Raw genomic sequence first — 12449 nt, forward strand, 5'->3', positions numbered from 1 at the left:
GTGATTTTGTCCATACGTTTTCTTGGCGTGTTTTCGTTTCACGAAGATACAACTTTGGCCAGCAATTACCCTATTAAAACAAGTACTTTATTTATAAGACGAAAAAATCACCAGACGAAAATTTTGCCTGAAATTTTGCCTCTTTCGTATTAAGGTATAGATTAGGTATAGATGACAAAACTATAATTATAGCCAGTTTTGAACAAGGCTTTAATAACAATAATTATGCACCACAAGAAAATACGGTGTATGGATTACTCTAATTTTAAGTACTCCCTCTATACATATAAGAAAAGTTATTTTCGACAAGATTTGGATCAAATATTGAGAATATAAATTATGAATAACTTTTAAATTGTTAAGTTTAAAAATATAAAAACCATATAAATAGATTTATCTTGAAAAATACTTTTATAAAAATATACATATCACTTTTTGATAAATATGTTTATAAAAACAAAGAGTGAAAGTTACGCTTTTAAGACCATGTCGTCCTAAACGACTTTCTTTGCAGGCATAGAGAAAGTATATCATAGTAGAACAAACAAATTAGTTTATTTTGAACTACTAATTAAGTTTTCCAAACGCCATTTGTTTTGATCCAAGGAGTAATAACAAAGTAGGAAGATCAAATGACTGTCCTAACGAAAAGAATCCTTGTAATTTCTCTCTTCCAGCAACCATAATTTGAGTAGCAACCTCTTGCACTGAACAAGGGCGACCAAATCAGGTTTCTGTACAATACCATGTCCGAACTTCAGCACTTCACAACGAAATCTGATATGGCAGACCACACACATCGTCTCTTATATATGGATCATCACCTCTTAAACCTCTTATGTGTATGTTTGATACAAAATGCATATATTGGTAAGACTCGAGGCTTTACAGTTGACGAGGGGACTCTTTGACAGATGCGTTCTAAGTTAATCCTAGTTTTGTCGGAATGTCGCTTTATATATTTCGTATCTTCTTGGCTACAAGGCACGAACAAAATTTCAGCAGTTCCACATATTCAGTGCCCATTAACTGTTGACTGCTGGAAATTCTCTCTCTGGTATAGTGCCTTCCACCGCTCAAGCTCTTCCCTGCAGATGGATAACAGCCCAAACATTAGCATCAGACTATTTTTATTGTAAGGTACTAGGAAGCACAAGGATTCTCCTATGTCAGTCAATCAGTTACCTCGCACTTGTTCAGTTACAGTCAAATGCTGAAATGCTTCTACAATCAGGCTCTTAGGGAAAATGTGGTGGTTGGTAGTATTTAGTGCTAGAAACTTTAGGGCCCAGAAAACAGAATCCTAAGTTTTCAGTATTCTGTGTGAGGTATCTGGGTGCCAAAACAGTTTGTTCCTCTCAAATTCAATTTTAGATTTGCAAATTTCAAGGTTTTCTAAGAATTTTGGTGTAATTAATGATAAGAGAGGAGGTCTACAGGGTATCTGAGCCCTGAAGAATGGGTGCTGGAAAACCAAAACATGATCACCTCCAGTTTTTCATCTAGTTACTTTCAAGTTTTCCAAACCCTGGTTGTGTCACCGTACATGTGGAAGTCAACTACTCTTGGTTATATCTCATTAACAAAGCAAATATATGTTAACATAGAAAACAAGAAGCAGATTATTAAATAAGACAAGTAAAGTAATAAACCAAAAACATAAACAGGGAAAAGGTATCACCTTAAGCACCATCCTATTGAATCATAATGAAGAAGGCCAAGGACCTTACGCCTCCCATCATTTCTACGGCCAGCACCACGTTTGACTACTGGTAGTTGTTTAATCCCTTTAACTTCCATAAGAACCTTGGCAGTGCTCAGGTCTGTATCTGGAAAGCAGGTCACTAGCCCTCTTTCATTGCCATGGAACTGAAAACCTCGAGTGAGGCATGATGACACAAGAGAAGAATTTGCCTGCGAAGGTGCCAAGTAAATGTTTGTAGTGCTAACATAATGAGTAAATAACAGGAAGGACTAAAATTGCAGCGACAATATGAGCAGTTTACATACATCCAAGGTCGATGAATTTGCCTGGGTACTATCAGAGTTTTCACTTGGCACAAATCCTTTACGACGAAGGTCACCTAATGTTACAATTCCCTCAAGAAAATCTTCGTTATCTACAACAACAACACAGCTTTGCTGCTTCTCTTGCATAAGCCTTGTAGTCTCCTCGATAGTGAATGTAGCTGTGACCTTCAAATAATGCTTTGTCATTGCTTGTGATACCTGGAAAAGTGATGTTAGGAAGTTACAAAATAATTTGAGCATCACATTTCACAAATGTATTAATCATATAACTTTGTACAGACAAAAACGAGAATAACTTCAATTATCAACCTTCAAGTCATCAAGAAGCATCTCCTCATTGTTACTACCATAGTGGTAGGGATCAACGTCTAGAATTGCGAGTTCCACATCGTCTCCATCTTGTCGCCTCCAATCTGTCTCATTTCTATCTGTGGGAGGTAACAGTGACGAATAGCCATGACGAGGTGATGTTGCCTCGAATGTATCTTTGCTACCAGATTGATTTACAACAGATGGCACCCATATTGCTAAACCAACAGCTCCCTGTTAATCAGCACAAATAATGAATATATTGAATTACAGGGCAGTAAAAAAAATGCAAACCCAATGCACAGTACCATTAGAGGAAGTAGAATTCTGTAATCCTTAGTCAATTCAAAGAGCAGCAGCACAGACGTCAATGGAACAGAACACACTGAAGCCAGCGTAGCAGCCATTCCCACCTAAATCGTATGAAAATTTAGCACACTCTTGGAGTTATCAAGCGTTCAACTGAGTAACAAAAGATAAGAAACTTACCAGTGCATAAGCTTGAGGATGTGCGACAGCAGTGTTACCTGGAATCGCAGAGTTTATTAATTCTGCTGCTGAGCCTCCAAAAACAGCACCGACAGCAGCGCCAATCATCAAACTTGGAGCATAAAGGCCACCAACAAGACCAGAACCTTTGCAAAGTGCCGTTGCTACAACTTTCGCAGCAGCTAATTGAGCCAAGAGCCAGATTCCAGGGGCTGAAGCACTTTTACCCGTATGTAGAATCTCATCGACATTGGTGAAACCCCAATACAATATTCCAGGATACCTTAGAGCTATTAAACCAGCTCCAAGACCACCTAGAGCAGGACATACTACAGCAGGAAGGCCAAACTTCTTCCTTATCAAGTCAAAGGTCTTAGTGAACCAAACAACCAACTGCCTGAATGCCACGCTCACAACACCACAAAGCATGCCCAGAATAAGGTAGAGTGGCAGCTCTGGAGAATATATATCTTAGTCAGTTTTATGTTGAAACAAAGTAACATTAACAATAAAAAAGTTGGAGAAATACAGCTCATGTTAGACCACAAAGTATTGCAAGGTACCAAATTCTAAATGGCAATAAAAAAATGCTAGCTCATGAAAACACTAATAAAACAGAGTTGTAAATACTTCTACATGGAATCACACGTGCTGCATCGTGGTGGTAAATAGAACAGCAACAAAACCATGAACCTGCCACATTTGATTATTAAAAGACTACAGAAGGGTAATACAACTATCTGTTTTTGCTCCTGGGAAAGCAATTAACACCAAAATGAAAAAGCAAAAAGAAAAAATGTTCTAGCTCTTACCATAAGCCTAGAGGACAATTAAGGAGTCAGATAAAGTTCGATTGGGCACTAGAGCCTAAAGTAGGAAATATAATCTTTATTTGAGATTTTGAGTTCCCAGGTTTCAAAAAGAGAATGCTAGACAGGCTGCTGGAGGAAAATATAGAAGTTGGAGACATGAGATGGCATGGTAATGAAGAATAGCTATAAATGATTTACAATCAGAAGTTCGCAACAAAGTTGATTACAGATCTTCACTCACATTAATGTTTCTCAAAATAGCAAAAGCGCAAAAAGTGACAGGCCATGTATCATACAATGACAGACTGGTATCATTTCACAAAAAAAAAGCAATGCCAGACTGGTATCACATAATGACACACTGAAATTATCTCAAAAATACAGATGGAAATTAGAGCAAAAAATAAGGTGACAACACATGCTTCCCTATACTTGAAGGTAACTAAGAAACATCTACCTTATTAACACCAAAAATGATCAGAATAAGGTAAAATACCAGCAGCAGATTTTAGTTCATACGTCGGGACAATAAATGCTGCCTTTTCCCCTAGCAAAACATTGGAAACAGTTGATGATATAACTGATGCCAATATAATCATAGCAGTAGTAAATGGTGGAGAATTTTCTGCTCGAAGTGGCCTTAATACTGTTTCGATAGCAAAAAAGCATCCAGCAACTGCAGCATTGAAACCTAAAGGAACATAGTAACACAAGTTAGGGGAGGATATAGGGCAAGAAACTCAGTAGCATGACGGTTATTAAAAGGAATTTAAGCAAAAGATTTATTATTCCTAAAATATCCCATGTTCCCACTTCCTAAAGAAAATTACAATTTTGTTTTTGAGATAAAAATGGCAAATATCTTAGCAAGCTGAAACAAAACTGGAAGCACATCCCATTCATTTTTGATCCATTGAGTCCATATCACAAACGGAATAGATAATTAATCAAAATACCTGAAGCGATTCCAGCAGCTGATCCAGCAGCAACAAGAGCAATTCTACGCTCCCTATTGTTCTCCATCATTTCAGCACACCCATTTGCACACGATTTACCAATATCAACACTGGGTCCTTCTGGCCCCAGTGAACACCCTGTCCCTAAAGTAATTGCAGCTTGGATGGCTTTGATTGTGGGAAAAATCGCAGACATGAAATCAATACCCTCCCTTTGAGATGATAACGATTGCTTTATCTGCTCAAAAATCTCCAATAATCCATGCATCATACCCACAACTACTCCACCAGTCACTGGAATTAACAATATCCTATGCCAAGTATCAGCAAGCCTCTGCAGACGAAGCCAAGCAGCACCCTCAGTGGGAGTGCCTGCCCATGCCCATTCATGTATGACATGTACCTGAAAAAGCCAGGCAGGCACTTCTGAGACAGGGTAACAGACATTTGGGAAGGTTCAAATAAAAACTTTGTGTAAATAAAAAAAATACACAGCCAAACACAATTGTATAGCCCTCATACGAGGGCTATATGTTCTTCCAAAGTAAGATATTCTCCTTTTGATTTGAATAGCTGGCTTAAGTACACAGCACAACTGATGTGCAACAGATATAGATATAACCCTGTATTGGAAATTGCTAACCAATTGTCAGTGGCTCAAGATCACAGTAAGAGAGCAAACAGGTGATAAAATCACCTTGATTGTATAGAATAATAAATCCACACCAAATGGTATGGAATCATCAAGATATCACTCCAAAGACCAGTGACTCAGAAAATTGAGAATCATGTTAATTAATTCACTGGTAGCACTAAATAGTAAACAACAAATTGAGTCATCTTTACATATTGTTAGCTTAAATTCTGTGTCTGTGAGTGGCTTTTGTTTTTATGCGCATTCTGAGGAAAACAAAATAGCTATCCACCTAATGAATTGAGTATTGCCAGGCGTTATCTGATCAACTGAAAGCATAAAACAGAAAACAGAGTCGTTCACAAAAATGGCCAACAAGAAGACATGAGGCAGTTAGTAGCACTAAAATACAACATATGACTCTGCCTGCAAACTCAGCCTCAGAGGCTCAGACAGCAGAGTCGAAATCGAAATACTGTGAAACATGCTACCAAGCCACGGCATGACATTTCATATTTAGGAGGCAAAAAAAAAATGAGGCAGTCAGTAGCACTAAACATATGACTCTGCCTGCAAACTCAGCCTCAGACAGCAGAGTCGAAATCGAAATACTGTGAAACATGCTACCAACCCACGGCATGACATTTCATATTATATAAAAAAAAACTCTTATAGCATCCTAAAGAGCAAATCACGATCCTAACGGGTAATAAACTAATTAACACTAGCATACCGGTAGGAAATAAAAAGATGCCCCAGAATATTTCCGTAAGAAACAACGCGATTCCCCTACAAGCAGAGATCTCGACACTCACTCCGCGATTGAACGCGGCGACGCAGATGCCGGTGGCGAGCCCGAGGAGGCAACCGACGAGCAGAAGCGCCCACTCGGGCGGCGCGCCGTCGCCAAGCTCGTCGCTATCCTCCTCGCCCCTCCTCGGCGACACCCCGGCCTCCCCGCCGCCGTGCCCCGCGGCCGCGCCCACGCCCACGCCCTCGCCGCCGCGGCTCCGGTTGGAGAGCCGGCGGTCCAGGTTGCGCAGCAGGTCCTTCACGCGGCTCCGGCGCGGGGTCGCGGCTGGCGAGTCCGGGTCCGACGAGGACGGCAGCGCCGCCGCGCCCGTGCGCAGCGGCTCGAGGTCGCTCCCCGCCATGGCGACAGGCGACGGCAGCGGCGGGGGGAAGGAAGGCCCGGGCTCACCGGGATCGCATGAGAGTGCGTACGGGTCCCGCGATCTCGCCCGCCGGATCTCGTCGGCGGTTGGCGATGGGGGGCGGAGACGGAGCAGGGAGGGGAGGGGAGGGGAGGGGAAGCGGACGAGGAAAGCAAAGCTGGGTGGGTGTGGCCGTGTGGGTCGGGCTCGGGCTCGGGCTCGGGCTGGGTGGGGTGCGCGCGTGTTTTGCAAATAGCCCCCCGTGCGAGCTCGTATTCGCAAGCAGGCGCCCGCCTCGGGCTGGTCATCGTCGGGGTGGGGTGGGGTGGGGTGTGTTGGGCCGACAAAGACAGGCACCGCCGGCCCATTGACCACACGAGTTGGTTTGGTAGGCCTCCACTCCACTGCAGCTGCAGCCCACTTGGGTCTGGGAGTGCAGGCATGTCAGTATGTCACTCTCTCACAAATCGGGTGGCAGATCGCCAGCCAGATCAACAACACCCATTGTCCTCGTCGTCGTGGTCAAAGTGCAGACATGTCGTCGTGCTGTCCATGTAGACGAAACTCTCAAAAGCATGGAAAGATCCTTTGGACGAACAAAAGGGCGGCGCCTGTTGATGCTAGCCTCCCTCTACTACTGCTTCCCTTGTGCTTGGTATTTGCTTTCGGCGAAAGAGAATCGTTTCGTTGGGTGAAATGTCGCGAGATCAGACTCAGACGTCGCCATTTTCCCCGGCAATCCTTGCATCAAAAGCTGAGCTTGTAAACACCACGAGAGTTAATTTGCGTATCAGGCAACAAGCAACAGGACTGTTCATAGCTATATTACCACCCACCTGATGATGATGGTGCGGTGACAAAGAAAACCTTGCAGAAAGACTACAGATTCTTGCTGTTGGGCATTCAGATTTGACCATAGATGCATGTTTTTTTTTTTTGGAGGAAACATAGAACTTTCCAGCAACTTTATGGCATGATGCGGCTCTTTGCTCACCAAATCTGAACTCATGTTTAAAGGAAGAACATCTTCATTTCTGAAAGTTCAGCCTGGGAAGCTCAATGGTTGTAGTAAGAGACGAAAATGAAGTTCTACCAAATAGCAGATGGACTGTACTGTACATAACACCTCCACTTACACATGGCCCCAACCTGCGCTAAAATAAGTTACACATGGCATCATGGACCTCGGCTAGTATACTGATGATCGCTAACAAAACTGTAGCTAGTGGTATTGCCAGATTCAGAAAAAAAAAAGGGCGTGATAACTTCTGAACCCTTTGTATTAAAGCAGAGGGATGTCACATTATACAAGGAGCATGCGAGGGTCTTGGACATCATCTCATCTCAGATCTTACTCCTGTACCTGACCAGCTTCGCCAGTGTCTCCTGAGCAGCCAGCGTCTGGGCATGCCCATGGCCGAGCATGACGGTCCGGATGCTGATGCAGGTCCTGCACAGCTCCTCGCCAGTGTCGAACAGCCCGCCGCGGAGCAGCAGCTTCGCCCTCGTCTCCAGCAGTGTCGCCTTGAGCAGCGTCACCTCCTGCCAGACAAACTCGTCGACGCGGTGGTTCGGCTGCAGCTTCTTCCTCCAGCACAGCGACCTGCGGTTCCAGTCCTGCATCCGCGACGCGTACGACTTCTCCACCTCCTCGAGGACGTTGGTGCACACCTTGAGCAGCTCCAGAGCCGAGCCGCACCGCGAGAACGACATGAAGGAGTCAATTGCCAGGGGCAGCGCCGTCTTCTTGATGAAGAGGACCATGTCGACTGCTTTAAGCTGGACTGCGGGTGGCTCAGACTTGAAGCCAAACACGAGGAAGGCACTAGCCCATAGGTGGTCAGAGTATACTGAGGGGTTTCCAGCCCTCATCACACCATTCACTGCTGCAGTTGTAGGTGCTAAACCTCCCCTGATCTTGCCGAAGAGCTGTGTGATAGGATGGAATTGGATCCAGCAACCAGGATGTCGATTTGCCTTTCTTGCTAACCCAAGATTAACAAGCAGGAGCGCTGACTCCACCTCAGCCTTCCGTCCATTTGGAGCTAGGAAACAGTGTGTGCCACATAGAAATGCAGTCTTGAGGGATTCACCAAACAGGTGCATACCACTGCCTTTCATCGGTAGCTTGCTCGCTGTTGCAGCTAATAGCGTGGATGACACAGGAGCAGGAGCTAACCAAGAACCAGCAATGACCATTCTGGACGTAAGGCTTCCTCCTTTTGCTCGGTCCATCAAAGCAAAACAGAAGACCAAGACCTTTATCAAGAAAGAATTGTTACGGCAGAAGCCATCGTCATTGGAACCAATGGGAAACAAATTCTCGCTCAATGATATTCTATCAACAGCCTCAAGTAGAGTGGAAGGAGAAATCATGAGCTCAGATAGCAGTGAACCGACGACCCACAGGCCAAAGCTCAGCCTGCCTAACCGCTCATCAAACTTTCTGAGAACTTCGGTTTCCTCAGGCGGATAGTCCTTCTTTCTTTTCCCCTGTATCAAGGCCATCGCATCAATGTACGAGAGCTGTGGCAGTTGCATCGGCTCAAGATTCATCACGCGTGGCAAACGTGTTGTCACGATGACATGTGTTGCTCCAGTGTTTCTCGGTATGAAGTCATGGAGATCCTTGCCTTCCCACCAATCCCTCTCGCTCTCAAGATTGTCAATTATGAGCAAATAGGGCACGTCGCGGAACAGCTCCCGCTTCACCCGCTGGAATGCATCAAACTCTTGCTCCTCAAAGCTCCTAATCCTACCCCTCTCCTTCTCAGCCTCAGCACTGATATCCAGTCCCAAATTCATGGATATATTGAGTATGTTTTGCCTCAAATACCGAGCTTCACCACCAATCCACAGTACCATCTTGTACCTCTGTGAGTACCTGTAAGCAAACTCCAATGCCAGTTCAGTCTTGCCAATGCCTGAAGAACCGTTGATGCATATTACATTGGCACCGCTATAGCCCTTGCTGTTGCACCGAAACCTTGACCTCCTGTGCCTTGATCTCTGCTTCTGCAGGCTTCTGCTTTTACCAGATGATAACTCAATCACGGGGTCAATCCAAGCCTCCAGTGTGGGTTCCTTGCACTTGCGCATCTCCAAACTGATGTACCTGGCATTAGATTTCCTCGCGGTATCACTATCCTCATCAGCAAATCCATCAGACACACCGCTTGATCTCTCATTTGTACTGGAAGCCCTAGGGCAATCCACTTCTTGGATATCCACTGTCGACCCAAAGAGCATGCCTTCAATCTCGCTCAGCTCCTTCTCCCTTCCCACGAAATGCCGGTTGCGCGGAAAAGGCAGGCCCTCAGAAGCTTCACTCTCCTTCTCGGCGATATTCTTCCGTCCAAGCTTGGACCGAAGCAGCGTAACCGTCCTCGACACACAGCTTCTCGAATTGCTCTCGTTCGCCTCAAGCTTGAATTCATGACATCGCATCAGCCCTTCAAACGCTTCCTTCCCTTCCTTATCCTCCAATTTACCATCAAAAAGCCCGGCAATCTCTGCTGGCTCGGTGTCAAACAGTATAGGCACCAGGTTCTTCTTCTGAGCAAAGAATCTGATCTCCTCGAGGCTGAAAGGGTTGAGGAAACTGGACATGGTGACCACCACGACGCCGAACGCGACGGAGCAAATAATCCGGTCAGCAATCTCGTGGCTCTGCGAATCCGAGTACTTGGCACGGTCGGCGACGAACGAGGCAATGCCCTGCAGCTCGAGCTCCGACTTGAGCCACTTGCAGAACCTGGAGAGGCCGCCGTTGCCGTGGTAGCCAATGTACACGTCGCAGCTGCGGAGCTTGGCGTTGGAGGACGGCGACGCGACGGAGCCCCTGGTGAAGGACACCCGCGGCACGGGGAACGAGAACGACACGCGCGGCGGCAGCAGGGGCCCAGCGCCTCCAACGCCGCCGCCGTCGGAAATCTTGGCCGCGTCGATGCCGCTGGAGTCGTAGCGCTCGGACGGCGGCGTGCGGGACGCGCTGGGCGCGTCGATATCGGACCCGTTGGAGCACGACGTCGGCGACGGCGCCGCGGTGGTGGTGGCGCTGGCGCCGGCACCGGCAGCAGCGGCGGCCTTGGTTTCCTGCCGCCGCTGAGGCTCCGGCTCCGGCGCCGCCGGCGGAGGAGGAGGCGGCGGGTCGAGAACCCGAGGCGAGATGTACGGGGACTGCAGCGCGGAGACGAAGGCGGACGACGGCGGCGACGGCGAGTAGAGGTGCGGCGTGATGGAGATGGCCGGTGATATGGGGCAGGACCGGTCGGAGCCGCCGCCGCATCCGGACGCGGCGGCGGCGCTGGTCCGGATGGTGAGGGGCTTGGTGGTGGCAATGGGAATATCCTTGGGCACATCAAGAAAGCTCGGCGCTTTTCGGTCGTCGTCCTCCATGGCTTGGCTACCACCGAATCACAAAGCTTCGGAAGCTTGCTGGAAAGTGCCGCACGATCTGGCGCACCTCATTTCCTTCCCTTCCCTATCAAACATTTGGAGCAAAAGGGGAAGAAAATAACATAGCCTTATTAGAATCCACCCAAAAAAATATTCAGAGAAACAAAGAATATACTACCGCATCTCATTCAGAAAACTACTAGTAACAGCACAAAAGAGTGTAGCAATAACACGCAGCAATCTGAAGATGCTGTTCTTGAGTCTTGACTCAGGAATCAAAAAAAAAACAAAGATTGAGGAAACAGGTCAAATGGGGGAGGAACGCGAACTCACTGGGGGCGGCAGCGAGCGGGCTTTCAAGAATCCAGGCACATCAGAAGCAGGCGAGGATGGTTCCCATGATGGTTCAAGTTGAAGAACAGCACAGGAACGGACGGCAGGAGCCTGGGCGGTGGGTCGATTTTTGGATTTTAAAAACGGTCTCGCTGCCTGCCTTTCCCACTCGAGCTATTGAATGGGATGGGTGGAACTATCCCCTTGCTGTTCCCTCCGGCCGGCTCCTGGGCTGCGGCTGTGAGGAGTGTGACTGTGACCTTGTCCTAGGAGGGAGGAAATTGCCATTCATGCCAAAGCAAAGTACAAGGGCTCCTCCCTCCCTCTCTCCTCTTCCCTCGAGATGACCAGCAGCCACCAGCCCCAGGCAGCCCCTTAATAAAAAATCATCATTATCACAAAAATACTCTACTCATATCGGAAAGACGGAAACCATATGTGGGTGGCATCAAAAGGTGCAAGGAAAATGTGAAGCTAGGATCGAGTGAGTCTCCAATCCTGCTAGGGTCTACTAGTTCCACCCACGCCACTGCGAGAAGGGAAGACCAGCAGCATTCCCTATGGAGGGAGGCGAGCAGGGAAAGGCCAAAAATCTGCACAGCAACAGTAGTATGCCCAAGCAGTGCTGTGTCCGTCCGATCCTGAGAGCAAGTATTATAGTAGGCTGTAAGCTGGCTAAATGCTGAGGTGGAGAAGAGAAGAGAGGAGAGAGAGAGGAGAAGTGGGCTGTAAGCTTACAGCCAGCTTAGGCACAGGAACCAAGAAACTTTGTGAGAGAGACAAGCGTGCCATGTATTAATAGTGAATAGCTAACTATTGTATGGGTGGGCTGGAGAAAGCTGCAAGAAACCTTACCGTCAGCAAGTAGGCTGTATTATTAAACTTGCTCTTAAAGCTCACATCACAGCTGTGCGAAATCAAAACTTCACCGCGAATGGGAATGGATGAGGCATGGAGCACTTGTTTTATGTGCTCTGGACTGGGTCACTGTTTGCTCATGTATTAGTAGTAATTTACAGTACCCTAAGCTTAGCCAATGGAGCAGTACTACTAAACTACTGCTGCTAATGCAGTGTCTTGGAAAGAACCCTAGAATAGACTACCACCACCGCGGGGTGTTTGCAGGGCATGCGTGCAAATTGCAAGAAATAGCGAAGGGCAAAGGCCAAGGCCTTGTTTACGCCTTGTTTAGTTTGAGAAAAATTTTGGATTTCGCTACTGTAGCACTTTCGTTTGTTTGTGGCAAATATTATTCAATCATAGACTAACTAAGATTAAAAGATTTGTCTCGCGATTTACAGGTAAACTGTGTAATTATTTTTTGTTTTCATCT

The 12449-nt window shown here is 46.4% G+C and overlaps 2 protein-coding genes across 2 annotated transcripts; both read right to left on the bottom strand.

Annotated features, from left to right (window-relative positions):
- LOC8067014 (chloride channel protein CLC-f) lies at window positions 638-6598 on the bottom strand. The gene is made up of 9 exons (XM_002445897.2): window positions 6047-6598; window positions 4598-5000; window positions 4138-4332; window positions 2830-3284; window positions 2649-2753; window positions 2341-2574; window positions 2011-2229; window positions 1682-1914; window positions 638-1088 (listed from the first exon to the last, which is right to left on the bottom strand). Exons 1-9 carry the CDS (start codon window positions 6383-6385, stop codon window positions 1016-1018), a joined length of 2256 nt encoding a protein of 751 aa, XP_002445942.1. The 5' UTR covers window positions 6386-6598; the 3' UTR covers window positions 638-1015.
- On the bottom strand, window positions 7396-11697 carry LOC8055217. The gene is made up of 2 exons (XM_021464254.1): window positions 11117-11697; window positions 7396-10868 (listed from the first exon to the last, which is right to left on the bottom strand). The coding sequence occupies exon 2, from the start codon at window positions 10781-10783 to the stop codon at window positions 7730-7732; it is 3054 nt and encodes a 1017-aa protein (XP_021319929.1). The 5' UTR covers window positions 10784-10868; window positions 11117-11697; the 3' UTR covers window positions 7396-7729.

This window comes from Sorghum bicolor, chromosome 7 (genome assembly GCF_000003195.3).
Source record: "Sorghum bicolor cultivar BTx623 chromosome 7, Sorghum_bicolor_NCBIv3, whole genome shotgun sequence".
Lineage (NCBI taxonomy): Eukaryota > Viridiplantae > Streptophyta > Magnoliopsida > Poales > Poaceae > Sorghum > Sorghum bicolor.